Here is a 25977-nt window from a genome sequence, read left to right as displayed (position 1 = left end):
TATTTAATGCAGCGCGACTCCCCCCCCCCCCACTCTATTAGGCAATTGGCTAATTTACTGTCTAATCACCTTTGTCTTCTTCAAAATTAAAGTTTCCAATGGACTCTTCCATTGTTATAATTAGCATTTGATGGAGGATCAATGTGTTGCTCCAATCTCCAGTGTAAGTGGGGACCTTATGTCTGATTTCCCTTTATATTTTTCTGCTCCCTACTTTGCTACCAAAATGCCTACCTCCAAGGATCCTGCCTTAAAAAGACTAACAAACATCTTCAAATCTTCACTTCCCCAAACTTCTATTTTAGGACGATTTAGTTGTTTGTTTGATGCTTTCTTCCTAAGTCATTGACCTGCATCTGATCACTTGTTTGCATCGATTATTGATTTAATTCCAGACCCCCCTAGGAGAGAGACTGTGTGTCCCCACCAGGGTCCAGGGGCGTGTAACTTTATTTTTCTCAAAGGGAGCCCACACCCAAACTTTTCACCTCCAGAGCCAGGAAGGACTTTGGATCCCACACCAGGAACCACTCCCACCAATATGTTGAGTTCAAATGGTTCCCATCTAGCTACTTAAACACAGTACACATCCACGAGATGTAGACACTTAAACACATAGTTTCTTTTTCCTCGGACTTAAATTGGAGAAGTGTTCGGTGATTGACTCTTTTAAAGTGATCTTTGCAAATGTATCTTGTTGGGACAGTTTTAAATTAGGCAACCCGTGAGTGAGATACTACAACCCCTTCACTCCTCACACTTCTTTTTAAAGAAGAAGCACTTTGGTTTTGGTTAAAATTTTATTTTATTATTTTTTTTAATCTAGACTGCCAGGATACTGAAATAAAAACATTTTCCAGGAACTCTATTTTCTCTATGCAGGCTCAAAAGTTAAAGACTACTCCTTCCCCCTCACCCCCCACCCCCCTCTTTTGCACACTGCTGATTTGCTCCACCTAAAGGTTAGTGCATCCACTGCTGGAGCAGCCATCCAATATTTTCCTTTTCCCTAATTCCACCCCGCCCCCCCTCCTCCGCGCAGTTTTTCCCCCTTCCTAACTCAATTCTAAAGTGCACTTTTGTTTGGACCCTCCCCCCCCATGTGGGGTCTCCCAGGCCCTACCCGGGCTCCCACTCCTAACTCAGTTGCCAGTCCCCCTTTCTCCTCCTCTCCTCATTTGCATAGTCTTCCCAAAACCAGTCCTTTTCCCCCCCTTTAGACTGAGCCCCACTCTCGGCCTCTCCCACTCATTGCCCGTCCGTCCGTCCCTCCCTCTCTCCTCCCTCCTCCCTCCCTCTTTCTCTTTCTCCTTCTTCCAGTCCCCTATCTCTCTTTCTCCTTCTCCTTCCCTCCCTCCCTCCCTCCCTTCCTCCCGGTTGCCAGAAAGGATCATTGTTAGTTTTCTGGCTCTTCCCCCCTCCCAGCGCTGTTTATTTATGCACACGTAACCCGCTCTGGCCCCGCCCCCTCCTGCATCTCATTAAGGGGCTAGTGTGTTTCTCTCTCCCTGTCAATAATCTAGGCTCCCAGACTTCTCCGTTTCTCCGGATTTCGATCCCCCTTTTTCTATCTGTCAATCAGCGCCGCCTTTGAACTGAAAAGCTCTCAGTCTAACTTCAACTCACTCAAATCCGAGCGGCACGAGCTCCTTCTATATCTACCGCTCCCCCCCCTTTTGCTCTTTATATCTGACTTCTTGTTGTTGTTGGTGTGTTTTTTTACCCCCTTTTTTATTTATTATTTTTTTTGCACATTGATCGGATCCTTGGGAGAGAGAGAAAAAAGGAACCCAAACTCACGCGTGCAGAAGGAGAAGAGATTTCCCCCCCTCCCCTCCCCTCCTCCCTCTTTTCCCCTCCCCAGGAGAAAAAGACCCCAAATCAAAAACTTCACCTTGGACTCTTCTTTTTCTTGCAATTTTTTTTTGGCAAAACTTTTTTTTGTGATTTTTTTTCCCCCCGTTTTTCCCCCCTTTATTTTTCTTCCAAAATTGCTGCTGGTGGGTGAAAAAAATGCCGCAGCTGAACGGCGGTGGAGGAGATGACCTAGGCGCCAACGATGAGCTGATCTCCTTCAAAGACGAAGGGGAGCAGGAGGAAAAAATCTCGGAGAACTCCTCGGCCGAGAGGGATTTAGCTGATGTCAAATCGTCCCTAGTCAATGAATCAGAAACGAATCAAAACAGCTCCTCAGATTCTGAGGTAAGGCGAACCCCTCGGGCTGGTGGGGTTTAATCGGTTTCCTTGGCTTGGTTAATGTTAAAAAAAATGGATGGGGGGGGTCGGTCAGGGGAGATTGCATCGCTCTGGTTGCTGTGTTTGTGGGTTTCTTCCATTGCAAAAACTTGTAACACTTCTTTTCTCTCCCCTTTTAATACCCCCCCATTTGTTGTTCTCTCCCCCTCTCTTCTCCGTTCTATTATTCCTCGCCCTCTCCAACAACACCCATTCGAAAGGCGGAAAGACGGCCCCCGCCTCGATCCGAAAGTTTCAGAGATAAATCCAGAGAAAGTTTAGAAGAAGGTGAGTAACCCCCAAATCAGTGAAATTCCCCCCGAAAGCAATCTCTTCCTTTTCCCCTTTCCCTCCTCCTCCCTCCCACCAAGAATCTCCCCTTCTTGAACCCAAGTCCTGTTTTGCAGAACTCGCTGGCTGCCTCGATCCAGCTGTGCGCTGGTCCAGCTGTGTAGCCGTGAAACTTTGGGACACTTTCTAAAAAGTTTTCTCTCTTTTTTTTCTGTCCTCCCTGTTCCCTTTCTCTCGCTCCCCCGCCATGTTAGCCGCGAAGAGGCAAGATGGAGGGTTGTTTAAGGGGCCACCGTACCCTGGTTATCCCTTCATTATGATACCCGACTTGACTAGCCCGTACCTCCCCAACGGATCCCTCTCTCCGACGGCAAGAACAGTAAGTGACATTTTTATTCCTGTAAATTCCCTCCCTCCTCCTTCGCTTTAGAGTCACGACCCCGAAGGGTCCCTGCATGTAGCCCCTTCTCTTCCTCTCCCTCCCCCTCCCTCCTCCTTCTCCCCCCTCCCTCCTCTCTCCTCCCCTCCCCTCCTCTCCCCTCCCCTTCACCAGCTATTGCAAGGCTGCCAGAAACTTTCCAAACTTTTCTGCCTTTTGTGGACTGGGATTTGTTTGCTCTTCGCCATGTTGTTGCTTTCAGTTTGGTGCCTCGTTTGTTTTTGAAACCTTCTTTTCAAAGCAAGGCTTAAAAAAAAATAAGATCAGTAACTTTTGCGCTCTGATTTTTTTTTTTGTTTGTTTTTTTTTTTCCTTGGGAAGATTGCTGTGATCACAGTCTGGCTCTCTCTTTCTCACTCTCTCTTGTGTCTCTGTGTCTCTCTCTCTATCTCTCTCTCTCTCCCTCTCCTGGTCTTTCCCCGTTTAACCATTTCGCTGCTGCAGAAAGCCCTCTGGTGATTGATTTGGCCAGACTAGGTTGGTTGCTAGATAGTATCTTTCCTGTTAGGCAATGGACTTTAGAAAAGAAGAGCCTCACGCGCTACAAGGGGCCCTTGGCTTTCTCGGCAGGATTTCTATTTATTTATCCTCACCAGTATGATTAGTGTAACCCCCCCCCCACCTCCTTTTTCCCTCGCAAGGTCAGGCTCCATGGACTTGTCTCTGCAAACTTGGTGGCCCTGGGGCTGCTTGCTGACTCTTGGCTCCGCTTTCAGACCTCAGGGCCCAGGGAAGCAGGGCCACGGCGGGCCGGCGGCGCAGAGTAGGAAGGAACTTGGCATGGCCCTGTGCCTCCTGGCCCCCGTGCCGTGAGGCTGTGGGGGTCGAGGCGGGAGGCCGGGCTGAGGATGGTGGGGGAGCCCCTCTACTTCTGGCGTGCGGCTCCCCACTCGTTTTGTCTTCTCTCGGGGACTTGAGGAGACTGAAAAGCACTAAGAGGGATTTAAAAAAAATGAGACACAACTGAGAAAAGATGCCCTTGGTGATGGTGGCGGGGCAGCGAGTTTCTTTTTGGGGGGGGGGGGCTTGTGCTGGAGAGTTGAGGAAAGGATCCTACTCAACTTAGGGGACACGAGGAAGGGAGAGCCGGGCTTCCCGGTGCCTGCTGTCAGCTTCCTGCAGTGTGCATCCACTCCCACCCGATCTCCTGCGATGCCACTGACATTTTTGTTTTTTAAGAGAGGTTCCCCCATCCCCCTTTTCATCCCTGCCTACATTTCTCTGTCTCTCCTTCCTCCCTTCCCTCCCCCTAAAAAAAAAAATCCCCCCCACCCCGGGCCTGGCTGGCTAACCCCCTGGAGAGAACAAAACGTTAATGCGTGTTTGTGAATGGCTCTCCCCGGATTGTTTCACCTTCCCGGGTCGCCTAGCTTATCCCCACCCCCACCCCCCACCCCGTGCCTCTGTTATTTACACTTTTTTTTTTTGGTAACTCGAGATAGCAGTTTGAAATAATACATTCACTGTTTAGCAGCCGTGGAATCGGTGTTAATGGCCGAGGTCTTGCAGAAATTGAATCTATCATCTACAAGTGTTTTATAGCATTAAAATATTAATCATCGGGTTTGGGATTTTTCTTTTTTAGAACCACTAGAAAATAGTTGACGCATACTAGGTTGGTCCTTTTTTATGACTGGAAATGGGAAATAGTTCCCTTCTCTTTTTCTGTCTTTCCCCACTTTTCTCCCACCCCCACCCCCCCACTTGCAGGCATGGGAAGCTAAGAGGACGCTGTCTGTAGCTGACTTCCTCTTAGATGGCATCTAAAAGCCTGCTCTGCTCCTTAAAGATGCATGGGAGCTAGGGTGACTGCTTCTGGACTGTAGTGATTGGAGTTCTGAGCGGAAGCAAAGATTGATTAATTTGTCTTTTTCTTGGAACCTTTTGTATATGGGGCTCTTTGCTTGGGAGCAAGGGGATCAAAATCTGGTGGCTGGTGACAAGACAAAATCAAGCAAGATATCACAGGGTAACCTTGAGAGAGACATTCCTCTCCCCTTCTCCCTGAAATTGAGAATTCAACTCTGGGAAAGAGTTCTTATTTTTTCCGGTTAAAATCTTTTCATGGCACTTACTTGACAGTAATAAAAACTAAAGGAGATGCTCAAGTTGCTGAATTTAGGGGTGGCCTTCCTTTTTTTCTTTCTTTCACAAATAGAATTACAATTCAGCATAGAATTTTTTTAGAACCTAAAGCGAAGATAAATTTTGATCATCAAATTATTATTTTCCCCTGCATTAAAAATGACTCCCTAAGATGAGTCCTTTTGTGGGAATTAATAGGTAGAGAAAAACTTCTAATTATTTTATTGTTGACATAGCAGGTGGCCTTGTAGTATGACATCACATTGAGCCTAAAAAAAGGGCAGCTTTGTACTCAGAGGACAATTTTAGTATTTGCATGTCAAACACAAAATAGGTCTCTCCTGATGTTAACCACTTTCCTCCCCCTTCACTAAGCATACCATATTAACTTAATTTTTAATTATGGGCTTCCTGGAATTAAAGTTATTTATTTAGGCCCAAAAGCTGAATAATTTATATTAAATCCAGATAGCTGCTCTGTGGCATCTTGGTCTCTTGACACCTTCTATCTGAGGTGCCAGCTTTGAATTCCAGATTTGCTTCAGGGAGGAACACAGAGAGAGGAGGCAGCAGACTTTCAGTGACCATCAGAAATTTGTATTGCCTTCTGTTCTTTTAGGTTTGGGGTTTTGAGAGCAAGGTGAAAATTCAAAGCTATGTTGCTTTTGGTTTCTGAGAGCAAGGTGGAAAGACAAATTAGCAATGTGTGTCTTACTCATTTTCTTAGGCTTGTTGATGCTGTTTTACTAGAATTTCTGTTACTTCTTGAGTCTACCTGGGAAGCAGCTGCTTGCCGCTCAGAAGCAAACTCCCAAGAACCCTGATTTCTGATTTTTCTGTTTAAGAATGTAAAGAATTAAGGAGTATCATTAAATCAGCTTATGATGAATAATACATTATCTCAAGAATAATACTTTAATTGCCGAAGACTCCATAAAGCTTGATAGTAATAATTTTATTTTAAAACGACAAAAATTTCTGCATAACATTAATTTACCCTTTGATACAGTAATGTGAATGGCTTTTAAGAATACAGATTCGAATAGAGACACACATTAAGGAGAGGGTTAGTTAACGAGATAGGAAGTGATGGAGCTGCAGATAGGAGAATTTTGGTAACATTTATATATTAGCAATAAAAGAACTGTTTTCATTTTAAAGTTAAAAGTGAAACAAAGGACTTTACAGAAATCTTAAAGATCCAGTCTAATTGGTACTTGCAAACAACAGAGAAAAACGTGGGGGTCACAATTTCCAAGAGATCTTTGCTTAGTTAGAGCTTACCTGTTAGGGTTTTTTCAGCTTCCATGATCCAGAGATATTTATTTTCCAAGTGAGCTACTAGATAGGAAAAGCAAACAACATCTCAAATGCAGTTTTTAAAATTGGGAATCCTTCATTTCAGCATAACCCAAGGTAATCTAATCACCTGGATGCCTTTTTTTATCCAAGAAACTTTTCCTTCAAAGATATATGAAAAATAGTTGTTTTCTAAAGCGGAAGCCCCAGACTAAAGCTTTGGGACCAGGAGTGTGAAGGGTTAATGGTGGTCTTCCTTTCCCTCCCCTCCATCCCACCCTCCTTTCCCTCTGATTGTTTTGACAACACTTTTCAAAGTGTGACATTCCAAGCCCCTACATAACAATGTAATATTACTGTAATTACACAGGTCATTACATTTTAAATAGAGAACAATAAAATGCTTATCGCCCCTGAAAAAGAACAGGTGTTCTTGCCCTTCTTTGGTATTTATGCTAATTGTTTTTCATCTCCTTCAGAAATATTCATGGCCAGCCTGTTTTGATTTCAATCTCAATATATCGATATTAATTCTTTGCTAATCTTTATTGGATTTGAGGTTTAAAATCTACTCTCTAGATTATAATTTCCACAGTAGCTCATTAGTTTAATAAAAATAGATAGAAGTCAATTTTGCCAGTACTTTGCTTTTTTTAAAAAATTCCTAAAAGGATTGCAGTGGTGAGTGAATTCATAAAGACTTGAATTGATGTTTTATGAAGAGTATGTTTAGGGGAAACTTTTGCCTACTCTAGGGAGGGAGGGGGCTTCCTGATCTGTGTATCCCCAATCCAGATTTGATTCTATATCGCTAGTAAACAGTCTGACCTCTGTTCATTTCGACCTGGATTTTAATTTCTTTGGACTCCAGTGATAATCTATTGTAGTCGGTAAATTTTCTGTGAGTGGACTGGGGAAAAGTTGCTGTAAAGTTTGAGGGAGCTTGCAAAACGGAATAATGCAGCACTGTGAGAGCTGAATAATTGGACCCCTGCACTTCGTTAAAAATATTTGCCCTAGAAATTGTACATTTTAAGAGTTGCACCAGGTTGATCTTCGCTTTTAGAATTACAGTGGAGGCCTTTTGAGGGAGTTTCTGAATGGCTTCATACATTCCAGGAGCTACCTCTGAGTTTGGACATACTAACATCAAGTCCATCGATTTCTTAGTATTTTGGGGGGGCAGGGTAGAACTTATGGGCTCTCCACTTCCACACTGGCAGCATGTAAACTGGAAGGTCTCTAAAAGGATTTTACGTTTTGTCAGATGCTTCACAACAGGGCCCCCAAATCATATTAAAAATGCAGTGTAGAGAAAACAGAGCAGCTGTGCATTTTTGTGTGGACGTGTGTTTCTGAACCATGACTAAAACTCAGAGGACCTTTTCCCAGCTGTCTGGAAGTTATGTGGAAGTTGGATTATTGGCAGTTAAGTATGAGACAACCTGGATTTAGCAAATGCTCTCTCCTACACAGGAAGTAGATGACATTATATTGGGGGAAGGGAAAGAGAGAGGCCCAGGCAGCTTCAGGCAGAGAAACAGGCAAGGAGGGAATTGACTTTTTTTTTTTTTTTAAACTATGTTGTTTGAGGAATAAATAAACACTTTCAAATGCAGCTTGGGTCATTTTTTTAGAGTATGTATGTGTGTCTATGTGTGTGCATGAATGAGGGGGAGGAGAATCAGACAATATCTGGAGCCACATTTATAACTATTTTGGAGGAAACTTTTTTGTTTCCTGAGTTTTTTGAAAGGGTGGGGGAGGGAGATCTTAGCAAGTTCTTTAGCCCTTTGGAGGGGAGGGGATCCTGTGTTTTTCTTAGGGGAGGGAATAGTGACAAATATGTAAGCAAACCTTAAACTTTGACTTTAATTGGGCACGTTTGTTTGGCTAATTTTACAACCAAAAGCTAACTTGCACCTCACCAGGGCTGCTGAAAGAAATGTGCCCCAGTCATTTGCTGGCAAGAGCCAGTGGGTCATAAATCCACAGGGTTTATTTACAGCCTATAACACTTATGAATGTTAAGATATTTGACGCCACGCTGGCCTTATAATATCCAAGGTCCGTAGACACTGGCAGTGGGTCAAATTTCTTTCACTAATTATAAGCAATGAGATGGGAGGGGGAAATATCACCAAGCTTTCTTCCTTCATTCTCTTTCTCCAAACCCGCCTCCCAAATCTGAGTCTCTGGGTACCCTCACTTTTCACTTTATGTCGATACTCTTGTTCCACTTAGGGTTAACACTTTCAGTCCTGAGAATTCAAGCAGGGCCTGGGAACAAGGCAGTTTGAAAAACAAAGTTGCTACAGGTTTCTTCATCTCTTTTTTAGAAAACAACACTGCCTGTATTGTGGAGTGTGTGTGTTGATACCAAACCAACAAAATATTTCCCAGAATACTTAAAGAAACCTGATACGGGGAACTGCTCTTTAATTTATTGATGTACCACTGAGCTGGAAAGGGAGAAAACACACACAGGGCAGCAGTTAACATCTTGAGATATTGAGCTTTTTTGAGGGGGCGAGGGGGAGGGGGAGCTGATTAAAAAGCCTTGGGAACCTAGACTAAGGGGAAAAGCTGGGCTTATGGGGGGGGGAGGAGAGGAGAAAACTGGGGGTGGGTGGGAAAGAGAACTGGTGTGTCTGGGTGGGGGGGGGGAGTGGAGAAATATGTTGAAAAGAATCCAGTGGGGGGGGGGGTGAGAATGATATGAGGAGAGAGATTACAAATTGGGGGAAAGCATATTTATACTGTAGGTTCAACCGGAAGTTCGGGATCCAGGGACTGCCTCTTGATTGTCAGAAATTCCTGGTGGTGGGTAGTGAAGGACTTAAGGGAGGGAGGGTGAGAAAAAAGTACTGCTTGGTTCACTCCCTCTCTTGATCACCTAATATGTTCTAATGAAAATAGTTGATTAAAATAATAGAGGCAGGTTTGGCATTAGACCGGATCAGTGGAAGAGAGTTATGTACTTCTAGATTTTAATTTCTATAAAGCAGAATCTTTTTATTTGTGACATCTCCCCTTTGCTTCCCATATTGATCACAGAGAGCAAGAAGGCAAAGAAAGAGGCTGAGTGAGGGGACTGATTTTTTTTTTTTTGGCTGTGAAATTATGTGCAAATCATAGACAATGAAGGAGTTCAGAAACCTGATGAGCCCTGTCATTTTGTGCTGTTCTCCCTCCCCCCAAACCAAACATAACAGGCAGAGCCTGGGAGGGTTTCTTTCCTAATCAATGGAATCCTGAAACTTACTAGCCCTCAGGGATAGATAGGAATCCCTTAACAGGACTTTATGAATATGGTGTTGTGTAGGACCTTTGAACAGGTTATCTATCATCAGTGGTGCTTTTCAGATTTCTCTTGATATTTTCCTCTTCCTCTGGCTCATCTAATTTTACATGGGTAATTCAATCTGTCATATTTCATTCTTTTGTCTTAGAGATCCCCAAGCTGCCTAACGAGAAACCAGGGGGTTCACCCAAGTCACTTGGGCATTCATGGCTGAATCAGCCCTGAATGAGTTAAATAGCTTGCTAAAGTTTGGCATCATGATAATAAATTTGAGGCCTGGTAGGCATTACCAGAGCACAGCACATTCACAGAGCTTAATTAGTGCATACTGTAATTGTCCATGCTTTGCCAGGAGGAGTCATGTTCAGGAGAAGTGGAGTTCTCCTTCTGCAGTCTTCAGTTTTAAACTGATAAATCACTTGCATATTTGTGCAGTGATTCAAATGGAGCTAAGACCTCTCCCATCTCAACATGTGGTAAATTGTAAAGTCAATGAATTGCAGATGTAGGCTACAGTGAGATTCTCTAAGAAAATGCAGAATGAATGGGAAAGAGTGATGCTATAAATATTTACTGAGAAGATAACTAGATTCCTCCATGCTGGGCCAATTATGATGCACTAAATATATTAGCAAAAAAAATGTTTTAAAATCTAGAAGATATATGCAGGTCTTTGGGTGGATTGGTTTGTTTTGGAAAGTGAAATAAAAGGTACCGTTTTTTATTTTCATTTCACTTTTATGAAACCTGAATCACAATGGAATGCTCAGGGAAATACACATGAAGCCCACATTAATGCAAATTAATTCGTTATGAGTTGCCGCACAGTGACTGCTAAGTGAAGTAATAATGATTGGGCATCATTTTATGAGTGTTAGTGTAGCAACTTTTAATGAAAAATGCTGTGTTAGGAACATGTCTCAGCGTAGCAGCCCCCGTATGTTTATCTCTGGCGGAAATGTGTTTACTACAAGCCCCAGAGACTGGATTCGGTTACTCTCAGCAATTTAAGAAATGGTTGATTTTTACATTTTGATGTTGGGAAGAAAAATATGACCCTCTTCTGTTATGGTGATAAAAATTCTGAATTGTGTGTTGGTATATCCAAGCAGAAAACCAACTGTTTTAGAAGGGTGCAGCTCCAAAGTGAAAAACAGTCAATGTGGTTGATGTTTGTTGTCTGCCCTCTCACCACCCCCATCCTCCAAATATAACTTTCTTGTAGCGTTCTCCCTATCATACCCTCCCCCTTCATTTTTTTCTTAGAGGATTTTTGTCTCTGGCTACCTTGCAAGTCAATACTTCTTTCTCTTATGTGAGTAGGTGGATTTGTATGGAAGCTGTAAAAGTTAATGATTGTTCTCTGACTCATAGCTGATGGTTTCAGGTTGAGGAAAAGGAAAAAAAAGTTAATGAGAGTAAATAGACATTTGCTGAAACAACTAGACAGTGGGAAAGATTGTCTCTGTCCATAGACATGTATTTTGTTGTAGTAGAATGACTGACTGGAGGGATATGACCCTTCAGTTCAGAAAGGGAAGCTTTTGTTAAGTTGTTTTTTTTGGAGGCCCTGAATATTCAGCTTTTATAGGGCTTTGAAGGAACATTTAAACCCATGTCCCTGCCAGTTGATACTGGTTTGCTGTCACCCTGGAAGCACCAGGTTCCCTACCACTCCTTTGAAAAAGGAAGGCAATAACCCAAAACTTTGTTCTCTGATGCAACAGTCTTAGAACCTGTGGAGACCTGGGGCTACACCCACGATGGCCTTGTTGGTGTCCATGTGTCCCAAAGCATGCTTTCAGGGATACCTAAAACATAAGAGAAGGGTTTACATAAATCAAGTCCGTCTTTGGAGCTAATGATTTAGAAATGGGAGAACCCCAACAAGTTCCCTTGGTCACTGATCTTAGGGGGGAGGAAGAGAAGAGAAAGGAGGGTGATTAAAGAAATTGTTCTGAAGAAATAGATATAATAGTTTTCCAGGAAATCAAATTATATAGGGGCGGCTAGGTGGCATAGTGGATGAAGCACTGGCCTTGGAGTCAGGAGTACCTGGGTTCAAATCCGGTCTCAGACACTTAATTACCTAGCTGTGTGGCCTTGGGCAAGCCACTTAACCCCATTTGCCTTGCAAAAAAACCCTAAAAAAATAGGATATAGAGTATAGGGCTTTGTTTGTCCCCCCCCCCCATCTAGGGGATCAGGGGAGGGTTGGTGGAATAAACTGAAAATCAGCCCATTTAAAAAGAAAAAAATGTCTGCAGAGGCAAGGAAGGCCCAAATCCAGTGACTAACCCAGTAATTTCCAATTTCACGTATGATGAACATCTTGAAAAGTAAACAGAAACGCATTGAAAATTAAGCGAGTTATTGGTTTGTGTGTGTGTGTGTGTGTGTGCGCGCGCGCGTGTGCACATGTGTGTGTGCATTCGGTGCACTGCGTACTCACATCTTTAGGAATTCATTACGGTTGAGATTCTGCCCTTCTGGGCCTTGTATTTAATCTAACTGGTTCTGAAAGAGATGTTTTCCAAACATGGATACAGGGGTTACTAACCCAGTCTTCCCCACTTGAACATCTGCCTCTGGTATCATTCTAGTATGACCTTCTCACCAAAAGGTCTCTGAAGAGAGTGATGGTGATTCAAATGAAATTAAGAGAAATTGAGAAATTACAGGGAACCATAAGTTATTAAAAAAGCCTAGTGGGAAAAGTATTATATAAAGAGTCAAGAGATTTTGTATTGTAGACTATGCTGTGTTAAAAATTCCCTATATGACTTTAAAAATTTCTTTTACTATCAGAACCTCAGTTTCTTCATCCATTCAATGAGGAATATGGTGATTGCCAATGTTCCTTAGACTTCTAATATTCTCTAGTTCTATGAAATATTGATTTATACATTGCTAGATCACAGTGTAGGCCTATGACATGCAAATTCCTATCCTTCTTTTCTCTTTCTGGTTTCTACCAGTCTTGCTCTGGGATATGGAAAACCTCAAGGGACCACTGTTAAGAGTTATATGTCTGGGTTGGTTAAAAGCAGCTAGGAATAGATGTGGTATAGTACCATAAGAAATAACTCAAGAAAACATAATTTATCTGTATTGAGGTGCTAGTTAATTAGGAGTTCAGAGTACCTTTTGGGTTTCTATTTTGTGAGTGCCTGGGACACCCCTAGGAGGTAGATCCATGGAGAATACCATTGCCTTTATTTTATGGATGGCAAAATTAAGAGGTTAGGATGTTAAATGAGGTGTTCCAGGTCACAGAGAAGGGCAATTACAGCAAGTTAGGAATGTTGGAACTAGTCACCTGGCCTTGGAGCCTATAACCTTCCCTTGGTTCGGCCATGATTCCTGAATTTTTTTTTAATGGGTTTATTAACCTCCTCCCGTCATTCAAAAAAAAAAAAATAAAAAGAGGTAACCACTACTTTTTCTCTTCTTCCTCATGGCATTTTAGGGAGGGCATAAATTATTATTATTTCATGTTAGGGTGCCAAGATTTTACTGGGTACTTTTAGTTTATCTTTGTCTTAAAAAAGCCAGAATAGATGGAACAAGGCATCTTTGTTATTATGGGAAAGGAAAGCAGTTAAACTGTGTGTATATAAGAAAAGTGTATTTAGGGGAAGAGAGAGTGGAAACAGAGGGGATCGAGACATTTCAAGTCCTTTTCTTTAACTGGGCAACATCTTCAACAACAGTCCCAAGCTGTTCGTAAAAGAAAGACGAGTTGAACTCTAGAGAATGTGGTCCTTCTGGTGGGTGTTTGTGAATAGGTTCTGGGTTTTTCTCTTTTGGACCTGACCTGGGGGTCGGGGAGGAAGGGAGATTATTCTTACAACTGCTGGTTTCTCTCTCTCTGGTCATATCCACTTTTGGAGTTTCTGGTCACAGTTTAAAAATCTAGCTTTGACTTTAATTTCAACACTTGTGGGATATGTTGTTGCCTAGCCAGTGATGAGAATGAAGATTAAAAATGAAACTGGACAAGGGCGAAGATTGAATTTGGATTATCCACAGTTTTCATTAGTTTATTCTGAAGACTGTGATTCTATGAATGCTTTTTTTTTTCCCAAGACATATACTTAGTTATCAGGTGTCCATTCAATTTTAATTGACAATATAAGATTCCTGTGGTTACCCCGAGTACAGATTGCCTAAGGGCTCTACAGGGTTTGTGGGAAGAAAAGCTTGGACAAGTTTCCATTAAGCTCTGAATCAGGCAATTGGAAAAGAGGAGAATAAAACAGGCTGAAAAGAGGGACAACTTGTTAGTGTTGCATTCCCTGCTTAGAAGGAGAAACCTCTTTTAGACAAGAGCCGTTCTCAGGCCAAGAATTTCAAACTCGCAGAGAAACCTGTCCAGAACACAAAAGTTGTTTGAAGGCGATGCAGAATTGTCACAGTAATTAGAGCAATCTCCGCTTACTGACTGGCAGTCTTTAGAAAAAGGACAGGGGATAAAGGGTCCAAATTCATCTTTTTTTTTCCCTCTTTTCGTGATTCACTTTTGATGAACTGCTTATGAGTGTGTGGGGGGCCACATTTTCAACTGCTCACCATTAAATTCTTTGTTTTAGAGGAACCTGGTTGATTTCTATGTCTTGATAAGCTGTAGAGATTCTCTCTTTATTTGGATCTTATTTTTACCCCAGGTTCCTTTTTTCTGGGTTGGAGAAGTTGCTGCATTAAATAGAGGCAGTGATTTTAAAGCTGGCAGGGAAGGAGGGGCCCTCTATTTCTACTTCTGCACTTCATTTCAGAGGGACAAATTAGTTTATTCCAAAGTCACTTGTATTCTAAAAACAGTCAGTTGTAGCCAATAAAAGGACCTCTGTTATACATTCAGAGGATAGCAGGATTCAACTGGAAATGTTATATTTTATCATGATACTGTGTAGAGTATCTTTAGAAGAGTGTGTGTGTGTGTGTGTGTGTGTGTGTGTGTGTGTGTGTGTGTGTGTGTTTGTGTGTGTGTGTGTGTGTGTGTTTTAAATTGAGTGGGCTGATTAATTTTTCTTACAATGACCTAGATGCAGAGCAGTTGGTCTAAACTCCATTTAAAAGCTTGGTTATGCCTTTGTTGTAGTAATGTAGAAGTCAGATTAGGCTAAGGTTTGGACAGATTGGATTCTGTAACATAGCTCTGGCTATGAAATGAAAAGTGCCTGCATGATCCTCCATCCCTTGCTAATATAGTGTCTTTGGGTATGTGGTCACCTATCACTGGGGCCCTATACTGCATGGAATATAAAGAAATTGTAACCAGTTACTGTCTTAGAATGAGAGTGAAATTATTGGAAAGAATTACATTTGGGTGACCATTTTCTGCTTCTCTTTAATTCAGGTACCTGGTTTCTCCAGCTGCTTCCCTAGAAAGATGGACATACCTCAACCCTTATTAAGCCTTTATAATTTTGATATGGTGGGAGGTTTGCAGTTAAGGCCTAATCAAAGAGATTTGAAGATTGTATTGGGACTGTGACTAGAGAGCCAGTGACCATCATTCTCCATTGGCTAAAGAAAGCAGAATCACTGGCACTCAGAACTTCTAGCTACTATCTTAGACTGTGATGGTACTAAGTGGAGAGTGGGATACCAATGGGTAGCCTATAGAGAGAAACAGTAGGGTTCTAGTATGTGATTATCTTAATGGAATGCATAACAAATCGGATGCCCCAGAAATAGATTTGATGTTGGTAGCTTTTTTTTCTTTAAATATTTATTGGTTGAGTACCAAAAATATGGGCTTCTACCTGTTGCAGATTCCTAAGCATCTTATGTTCCTTCCTCTCCCTTGTACATTATAATTCTAATAATTTCTTAGCAGCACATACTGTTAATTTTTCTTCAGCATCACTCACAATATACTGGCTTTCTTTATGTCTTAATGGGCATCAATTTTTCTTTTTTCATGTCATCGATTCTCACTCTTCTTCCCCCCCCCCTTTGCTTATTGAATAGCCCTTTTTTTTACTTCCCCCTTAGATTATTATGATCATCTTATCCATAGCAACAAATAAAAATCCACGCGTCTTCATTGAATGCCAAGGCTGTAGTCCAATCTAGGAAGGTTTGTCTGCTATTCATAAACTGCTTAAGATGTTTTCTTGTAGTTTGTGACATAAGCAGAATGCTTTGATTTGGTTTTTTTCACAGCTCCATATTCAGTCGGGGAACACACATTACTCTGCGTACAAAACGATTGAACACCAGATTGCAATTCAGGTAGGAAATTCAAGTGAACCTGAAGCTTGAGTTGTCAATATATAGGTCGTGTGTCTGTGTGTCCCCCCACCCTAAATTATATTATTATTTATTACTTCTTTGGGGAGGGGGTGGCAGATAAGAAACAGGGTTCGGAGGGATTGAGGGGAAATGTGAAAATAATTTAAAGATGATGGAAAGAACCAGTTATTGTCAAATCAATTATTTTGAGTTCCTTGTTCACTTGTAAGGATGTAGCCCCTAGAGAGGAAACTGTTTTGCATAGGGAAGGACCTTGGACAGGGTGAAGAACAGGCAGCCAAAAAGGCAATGTGGCAAATGAGGAGGGGAATAAGAAGAGATTGTGTCCTAGCAAGCTGCTTGTTTCCGGTGGCTCAAAATCATGTTCAGTGGTGCTAAGAATATCACTTTTGACCTGATTGCCTTGAAATGTTGATTTATATGTGACCTATTGATAAATGAAACTAAAAGTGCTAAGAAGGAAGAGAGGGACAGATCTCAGCTTCAGTTGAGAGGTCCTATTTCCTGTTCATGAGGTATGACCATTCTCTTAAATTCAAAGGCTAAACTAATCAAAGACTAATATAGACCAAGAGAGCAGAATTCATAACAAAGGAATAGGGCTGTAGTGTGAGAAAGCAAACTAATTAGGTTTTTCGGTCTGTCTGTCATGTTTGGTGAAATGAGTACTTTAAGAAACATTACAGAATATTTATGCAATTCTCCTTCCCGTATGACAGCTAACTTTTGAACACTGAAATTTTTAAATTAAAATGTAGGGATTTTAAAGCCCGACTACAAATTCTTTACTTTCAAATTAATTTGTTTTTGTAACATAATTTTGAAAACATTCCACTGCTTCCTCTCTTCCCTTCTGAAGGTTGGCCACTGCTAACATTGTAGATAACATTGTGTGTGTGTCCAAATAGGCAGGATGGAGATCGAGAGTAACAGTTGCATCTTTGTAGAAGGGTTCATTTATAACTGAACCAGACAGTCGGTAAATCAGCCTTGCAAATAGCCCCTTGCCCAAGGTGAAGTTGGAATTATGTTGGAATGGTAAATAAAGAATGCTGATTACATCTGTTTTCACTACCTCTGTACCCCTGAGGGTACCTAGGCCAGCAAACTTATTTATTTTATGTATGTTTCTAGGTCCCTAAGATTTTTTCTGTACTTATTTGCAAGGCTGTAATAAATTGTCTTTCTTTGATCATTTCCACTCTGCTATGGTGCTGATGTTAAGCATGTATATTTTAGGGAGAAGAGACACTTTTCTTTTAGAAAGTGTTTGCAGGCTAGGGCATCTTGACTCCAAAGCTATGGTGTCCTTACTGGCCAGTCTGTTTAGGACCTTTGAGATCAGTGAATTCTGTAGAAAATGGGGTGGGTAAATATCTCAGAGATTTTCCCTGTTTAGAAAGAGAGATTCTTTCTGTTGATTAAAAGACTAATATGTATTAGTGTAGTGGGGGAAAAATTATGACTTAAAGGAATTGAGGAAACCTGAGTTCTGGTACCAGTAACTTCTACCAATAAGTTGTGTGACTGTGGGCAAATTATTTCCTGATTCTTTATGATGGTTTCCTCATTTATAAATTGAAGGAATAGATACATAAAGTCCCTTCTAGTTTAGTAATTTTATGTTAAGGTTTGGGAAAGGAGTTCCAGATTATAATTCCAGGAAGGACTGGTTGAATTCTGGAAGAGTAATCGAAACCACAAATCTTAATGGTAGGGAGGAAGGACTCAGAAAAATCTTGTTGCCCTTGATATTGGAATTGTTTCCTCTAGTTAAATTAAATAGCAAAATGATCTCTGTCAGAATGTGGAGGCAGGCTGGGCTTCTGTGATAGAAGATCAGTCCAGCTGTTGTATCTTTACACCTTTTCTTAAAGTGCCCCTTGTTAGGTTCCCTTCAAACCACCTGGCACTGAGAGCCCTGTGAAGATAGTTCTCAGGAGGAGGATGGAGTAAATTACAGAGCTCATTGTTCAGAGAACTGAAACCATTAATATTCCCCCATGAACAGGTAGTATTGTTCTCCTCTGCTTCTGTTTGCGAAGGCTGCATGCCCATGTGGACAAACAGAGACATTTTGTTAGATACATGGCCCTAGAATGCTCTCAGTATTCATTATCTTTCCAGATCCTTGCTAGACCAGACTGAAGTTGATAAAGCCAAATGTTACCCATTGTAATTTAGTTTGTTCATCAAAGAGTGAATGATTAATTCGAGCAACGATTTTAAAAAATGAGAAAATTTTTCTTTAAAACAAGTGGATGAAATAAAATTCTTTGACCAGTGGGGGTGAATTTTTGTGGCCACTTTTGGTTGGGGGTGGGGAGAATTCTGTTGCTTTGATCTTATTTTAAATCATGAAAGGTTTCTTCAAATTTTTTTTTTTGAGGGAATAAGACTTTTGTCACCTTCTCGATATACAAAAACAAAGCATTTCTATAGCCAGAATTTCTGTACTGAGCTTGAACTCTTTAATAAACATCACATTTCAATATCCATAAGAGCTAGATTTGGCATTGGGAGGACCTGGGTTCAAGTTCTGCCATTGGCATACATTAACTAGAACTGTAAGACCCTGGACAAGTCTCCAAACTTCTCAGTGTCCCAGGTAGTTCTCTCAGATAATTAGTAACAGACTTGAATTGCCAGTCTTCAACTGTGAAGAGAGTTGCTACCCTGAGAGTTCTCTTCATTGATAAAATTACAGGTCTGGAACATGTCCCCTCAACCCCCCCCCCCCAATCTGAACTGATCCCAACCCTATTGCTTTCCTCAGCTGTATCCTAAAATAACCCAGGGTAGCATGACACTGTACATCACATGAGATCCATGTCCCTTTCCACTCCTTCTGCCCCTTTGCTGATCTCTACGATCCAGCCAAGTTTACGGTTTATATGAATGACATTAGGATGATTCTATAGATGTGTCATGTTCTTATAAAAGGTTTGGACACTATCACTTGCTAAGTTGGGATCATTCCCTCTTAATATCCTCCTTGCTTACTTTCAGTTTTGAAAAGCTAAAAATAGCATGGAAGTTCCAAATCTAACTCCATGAATAATCATAACCCCCCTTGCCAAATCCAAGTAGAGCAGTATGAGGGGTTTTTTTTGCCTTTTTTTTTTTTAAAGAACATTCAGTTTGCTAGCCAGGCTTTTTTTTTTTTGAAGTGAGACCGGAACCCCCCCCCTTCAAATGTTCTTATTCATACTTATTAACATAATTGTTTCCATGTTTTAGAGTTCAGTTCGACATGAAAAGCAATGAATTTAGGTCTGAGATTATAAAAGAACAAGGACACTTTTGGTCTTTTCTCATGGTGATCAGTGTCCAGGAGAGATTGGAACCATAGCATGCCAGGGACCTTAGAAATTCTTCCATCCAGTGTTTCTTGTATTGCTTTGGCCATAGGAAGCTCAGTGGCTTGGATAATATTGTAAGAAACCATAAAATAGTGGTTGAGGGCTATAAAGTCCCTGAGGATGAGATATTAGGGACATTCTTTGGCTCCAAATAGTGGAAATTAAAATTATTTTAATATAGGGAAAACCGTAAGTAATAAGTATTTTTGGCACATATATGTGTATATTTTAATTTTAATGTGCTAAGTAGGAATTATATGCACTAGAGCATAAATGATATATTGAAACATATGTGTGTGTATGTACGTACATGTATACATACACACATGTTTTATATTTAATGTTGTAGAAGAAAAGTGAGGCTAGTTTGAAACTTTTCCAATGTAATTCCTATTTACATCTCAATGCCCACCCCAAAACAAACAAACAAACAAAAACAAGTCAAAACAACAACAGTGAAACCATTTTTATGTTTTCTTTATGTTTTCTCACAACCGCGTTTGGGAAACACTGATCTAGTGCAGCCCCCCTCCCTAAATAAGGAAATGGATCCCTTAAGAAAGAAGGCAGTTACTGGTTTAGTCAAGGTCACTTAACTAGTAAGGGACAGAGTTTGGATTAGGTTCTATTGTCCAGTTAATGGTTTCTGTAGTACTCCCAAGTCCTGGCCCCACCTTTTACTTATCTTGGCATAGTTCAACATTTTGGAGTTGGTCTTTTGTTATTGCTCTTGCTGGAGGCCCTGGGCAGCTGCAGTCCAGTAAAATGGGTTATGCCCATGTTGCAGGTGGGTAAAAGTGGATCCGTTGATTGGCCTTTCCTCTCTTGTAGAAGTTCTGCAGCTGATTTAGACAAATGTTTGTGCTTCTCTAATGCCTCCCTGGAGGGATCTCTTCCAACACTTCACAACCCATCATTATTCCAACCCTAATAGCAGTGTTGCAATCAAGGTCAAGGCCTCCAGATAATTTTCCACTTGGTTTCCAGAAGGGCTATCACTGAAGCAATTACATTTTTGTTTTATGAGTACTTTGGCCAAACATTGATATTTTAACACCAAATCACACGTGCTTACCCATGTAGACCTTCTTGGGTTGTTTTCCTTTTGAGAAGATGTGAAATTATGTGTGTATACTAGTCAACTTGGGGAGCATCCAGAAGAAATGGACCATTTTATTTGTTTATACAGCTGAGTTTCAGAGAATTTCCAGTGGGTGTTGCACTACCCCCTTTCCCTCACTCTTTCAGGTCCTCATCAGACTTCTACAAAAGCTGATCTTAGTCTTACTTTGGGATGCCTTCCTCTGTGACTGTGTATGGTCTCTACCCAAATGGGCTTATTTCCAGGTACTGTTGAGTGCACTGGGGGAATTAGAAGAAGGGCTAGAGACTATAAAGCAGGGATGTGGAACTTTCTTTCTGCCAGGGACCATTTGGATATTTATAACATTCACAGGCAATGCAAAATTATCAGCTTAAAAATTAGCCTGTTACATTTGGTCAAACATTCTATTAATTCACCTCTAAAAAGCTCCTAGATACCTTGAATTTTGAATTCCACTTGTGGTTGCCAAGGCAGGGCCAGACTAAATGATTTTGTGGGTTTTTTTGGGCAGGATGTTTCTACCCCTCCTATAAAGGATCCTCTACTATTCATGATCTTGGCCTGGATGTTTTAAGACTGGATTTGTTGGCCTTTAAGCCTCTGTGTCTTAGAGAAATGGGGACTGACCTCTTTCTATGTACCCTGGGGATAGGAGGATGAGTAAATTGGGCATTGCTTCTTCCATCAGAGATAATCTGTGGGTCTTCAGAAGCTATGTATTAGGGACTAGTGTATCTTCCTAGTTGATTTGGGTCAGCAGACTTTAGGATTTCAATCTAGGATTACCCCCTTTGTGCTTAAAATATTGTATAGACATCTCCCTCCCCTCCTCCTCTCTTTAACCTTTGGGTCGTGTTCTACAAGTTCATTTGTCAGTTATTTGGAACTCAAAATATATTTTTCCCTCAGAAACAATTTTTTGTATTGTAGTTAACTCTTCAGGCTAGCCCAGAAAAGATTCTTTATTTGCCTTGAATACAATACCTGAAGTGTATATAGACCTGCACTTCATGGTGGTACAAGAGAAATTAAGGACAATACATAATAAATAATGGTAATGACATCTCTATGGAAAAAAGCATTCATTTTCTGAATTTGGGATGCCAGGGACATCTCTCCCCTTACAAAATGAAATTGAAGACTCTTTCCCTCCAACTCCCCTACCTCACTGCGGGGACAGAAACATCCTCAGTTACTTGTGGCTACTAACCTTGGTCTGGAGCAAGGTCTCAAGTGAATGGGAGAGGGAGGGAGATGATGGGTCAGGGGAGGAACTTCACAGTATGAAGGCTAAGGGGCTGTGGAGTTCTGGAATTTCTTGAACCTGCGGCCAACTCCTGGCCACCCCTTTCTTTTCTTCCTTCAGTTCCAGACATTGCCCTGCTTGCTTCCCTAGTCACTTGCATGCCAATAATGACTAGTTTTCCTTATAACCATGCCCCGACTGCTGAATGGGAGATTTTTTGAGGTCTTCAAAGAGACTGTATGGCTCATTTTTTTTTCTAAAGAGGAGATAGGAATTGAATAAACTCACCCTTTTACTTTTTCTACTCCTCTACTTCTTTTTACCTTCTCCACTTTCTTCCTCTTTATATCTTCTTTTAAAATTTAGATCCTGAAAAGAAAGGTAAAAGTTATTCATAAGCGCTAATGGTGCTTCTTTGTACATAAAGGATTAGAATGAATTTGAGTTATATTTCAGAGGAAAATCATATTCAGGTTATCCTGAGTGCAGTCACAGTTTGCCCCCCCCCCTCCAATCTTTTGAATATTACCCATTTCTTATATACTCACCAAATTTGATTTACATCATGATTATTTGTGTACATGCTTTATCACCCTTTATAAGATGGTAAGTTCCTTGAGGGCAGGAACTATGTCTTATTTATAAATGGTTTCTTTAAGGAATAACTTAATATTTTGTGCATTATAGGTACTTAATGCTTGTTTGAATAAATGAATGAATGCTCAATAGTAATTTAGTATACTGATCAGTATACTGATTAGTATTACCAACCTACAAGGGGGAAAGTCATTTTTCCAGCAATTCAGCCAACACTGAGTACTTAATATGTCCAAAGATCTGTGCCTGTTGAGAAGGGAAGGTTAAAGACAATAAAATATGATGCCTGTCTTCAAGAAACTTATAGTTTGGTAGGAAAATTAATCACATGATGGTTTAAGGCTGTTTATCCATAACTTTCTAGTGATGATGAAGAACCAGGAAGGGAGGTTTGTAGTGCCAAAGGAAGGGCCAAGTCAAATGGGGAAGGAGGGAGTAATTCTTGGACAATTTCCATGGTTTTAGGAGCCAGAGGCCATGCCTGAGAATTTATCATATTACTATCCGCATAAACGTAAATATAACGGGGACAGAGGCTCTTCTTGAAGAGTATTTCCTGTAGTTTGACTACAGGACTGATTCTCAGCAGAACGTAAATTTAATCACTAAGGAAAGGTTCCATTTCTGAGCTCCAATAGTTTGTCTCTAGGATAAACTATTTTGATTTTAGAATTTAGATATTTAAGCGACCATGTCACTATTATGTAGCATTGTCCCATTTTGTCTGCTTTAATGTCACTGATCAAAAATGAGTGCCTGTAAACAGAATGGAAGTCTAGTGTAACTGTTTTCAGTAGCTTTTGCTCTATCATAGGTTTGCAGGCATTTAATCAGGAAGAGAGAGCAAATAAATCCTCTATTTCCTCATTTTAAGAGGGGTTGCTGAAGTCCAGAGAAAGGAAATAACTTAGATGAGGTTCTACAGTCTGACTTAGGGACAGATCTTTTGGCTTTCAGTTCTTTACTTTTGCTCCCTGGTCCTTATAATTTTGATCAAAAGAAGATCCAGCCATCCATAATACAGAACCAGTATTAGAATTCATATCCTGCTTAAATCAAATTTCATTTTCTGTTTTCAGGTGGAAGCCCCTCTATAAGCACTACTGGCTGTGTTGCCTACCTCAAAGGAATCAAATCTAAGAATATTGTTCCTTTTTATATAAATTGCTACATAGATTACAGATACCTATATCAATTCATTTGTTGACATGTAACTTAAAATATTTTTTTATTTTTTTATTTTATTTTATTTTTTTATTTTTTGCAAGGCAATGGGGTTAAGCAGCTTGCCCAAGGCCACACAGCTAGGTAATTATTAAGTGTCTGAGGTCAGATTTGAACTCAGGTACTCCTGACTCCAAGGCCAGTGCTCTATCCACTGTGCCACCTAGCCGCCCCAACTTAAATATTTTTAAAGAATGATTTCAGATTATTTTTGAAAGAAACTCTTACCTTACTTTGCAAGCCAGCTGATAATAAAAATGTTAGCTTGCCTCTGATTTTTACAATAACTGACATTTATGAGATGCCCAGGTCCTAGAATTCTGCTAAAGGACTTTGGGATGTTTATAGATAGGAAATATGTTATTTAAACATGAAAATTTGCCCATGTGTTAACTAGCATACTCTATGATCATGGGCAGAGACATTGGAAAGAGACTGAATCTGAAACTAGAAGGTGTGAATCAGAAGCTGAAGGGTGTGGATTCAGGTTTTTCTTCTGTCACTTCCTACCTTGATGAACTTTGTAGAAGACCTTTCTGGCTTCAGTTTCTTCATCAGTAAAATAAGAGGACTGATTAGCTACCCAATACAGTCCCTGCCAATGCTACATCTATGGCTAATTAATTCATTTAGTTCAGTTGACTTGAATGTAGTTTATAACATTTTTAAATAAATGCTTTTTTTTGTTCTGAATTTAACAAACACCAGTAAATAAGAACATTTCTTTTTTATACAAGGAAGAATCTATAAATCTATTACATAAAGCAATTTTAAAGTAAATAATATGTTTAATATATTCCTTGATTAGAATATAGTTAACAAATATGATCATGTCCATTGTTGTCTGGTTAACTTAACTATTATTAAGTAGTTAGCTGACAATTATGTGGCACTCTTAGGTTTACAAAAGTCTCATTTGATCCTCACAAGCCCTTGTCACAGAGATTAAATCAAACCCATGTTCCATGATAGCATAAAGAGTTTATACATAAGAAGAGTTAGCATATATGTAGAGTTTTAGGATTTTCAAAGTTTTTCTCTGTATCTTAGAAATACATATACAATACCAGAAAGATTAATGATGGGGCAGTATTTGCATTTGTCTAAACATTGCCTTTGTCTAAGAAGGCTAGTGTAATTATTATTCTTAGGCTGGTGATCATCTGAGGGCACTTGAGTATTAGAATACATTCTCTCCTTTTTTGCATACTATTTTTTTCTAGTCAAGAAAACCAGTCTTAATTAAAATTTTTTGATGGCTGGAATGGTCTTCACCCTGTTTCTTGAAAGCTTTGCCCATAAACTGTGAGATATTACCCTGTTGGAATGTCTCTGAGTACAAGCCAGGGAATGGACTTCATGCCTGACCTCTGAGGATTAACCTAGTTTGATTCGGAAAAGTTCATCAGCTGTACTGTGATTAATTTGGGGGGGCTCTACAGCTCCCAAAGACTGCCTCCTAGGTAGAGAGCTTTCATTAGTCTTGGTATAGAGAATGATGAATGCCATTCATTAGTAAAGGACCTTAATAAAATGATAGCTTCTTGAAATATGGGCTTGAGATTTGGCATTAGTGTACTGAGTTGGATTTTTGCTTCTGCTCCTTGCTGCCTACAGGTAAGTCCCAATGTCTCTTGGCCTCAGTCTCATTAGAAGTAAAATGAAGAAATTAAATTAAACAGAGGTTTCTTGTACCTTTAAATTTCTATGATCTTAACCTTTTTTTTTGTGTGTGTCATGATTCTTTTTTGGCAGCCGGGTAAAGCCTCTGAACTTCTAAAAAATAATATTTTAAAATGCATAAATACATAGAGTTACAAAGGAAACACATTGTATTAAAATATTATAACGGAAACACGCTCACAGATCCCAGGTTAATAACCCCTGTGTTATACTGTAAGCTTCTTGAAGACAGGAATTTGTTGTTGTAGTCATTTAAGTGGTCAACTCTTCATAAGTCCATTTTAGATTTTCTTGACCAAGATCAGTTTGTCATTTCCTTCTCTAGCTCATTTTCCAGTAAAGGAAACTGAGGCAAATAGCATTAAGTGACTTGCCTATGGTCATAGCTAGTAAATGTCTGAGGTTACTTTTGAACTCTGGTCTTCCTGACTCCAGTCCTACCTACTGGGTCACCTAGCTGTCCCTAAGGGCAGGAAGTGATTTCCTTTTGTATAACACAATAGGGGCCCACAAAGCAGTCAGTACCAGGGCTGAGCAAAGTCTGTTGAATGAATAACTGAATGTGTTTAGTAGTTTAGTAGATAACATTGTAAACTTTGAGAAGGAATGATTAAACAGTAGCTGGGCTGAGGGTAGGAGATTGCTATAAGGATCAAAGAGAACAATACTTTTTAATCTAAGTTCTCTTTTCCCAGCATTAGACATTCCAAGGAGATCATTCTTATGGTAAATAAATGAAAGGGATTATCTTCCTTTCTTATCTTGATTCCATATTAGTTATCTCCATCAATACCAGTGTGAAAATAAGGCAGGATTGGTAGGCTACAACCACTCACAGGCAATTTA

At 40.3% G+C, this 25977-nt stretch overlaps 1 protein-coding gene across 38 annotated transcripts in view; it reads left to right on the top strand.

Moving 5' to 3' along the window:
• Positions 1-1462: 1462 nt before the first annotated feature.
• Positions 1463-25977, top strand: part of TCF7L2 (transcription factor 7 like 2) — a 230962-nt gene continuing 206447 nt past the window's right edge. For 7 of the 38 annotated variants that reach the window (XM_074233677.1, XM_074233660.1, XM_074233661.1 and 4 more), the window contains exons 1-4: positions 1465-2202; positions 2457-2523; positions 2781-2905; positions 15825-15893. In XM_074233677.1, the coding sequence (XP_074089778.1) occupies positions 2014-2202; positions 2457-2523; positions 2781-2905; positions 15825-15893 (450 nt within the window). In that variant the 5' untranslated portion in view covers positions 1465-2013. Of the gene's footprint in view, positions 2203-2456; positions 2524-2780; positions 2906-15824; positions 15894-25977 lie in introns of all 38 variants that reach the window. The other 31 variants (XM_074233682.1, XM_074233685.1, XM_074233681.1 and 28 more) reach the window with 12 other exon arrangements.

This window comes from Macrotis lagotis, chromosome 4 (assembly GCF_037893015.1).
Source record: "Macrotis lagotis isolate mMagLag1 chromosome 4, bilby.v1.9.chrom.fasta, whole genome shotgun sequence".
NCBI lineage: Eukaryota > Metazoa > Chordata > Mammalia > Peramelemorphia > Peramelidae > Macrotis > Macrotis lagotis.
This window is presented reverse-complemented; position numbering and strand designations above follow the sequence as displayed.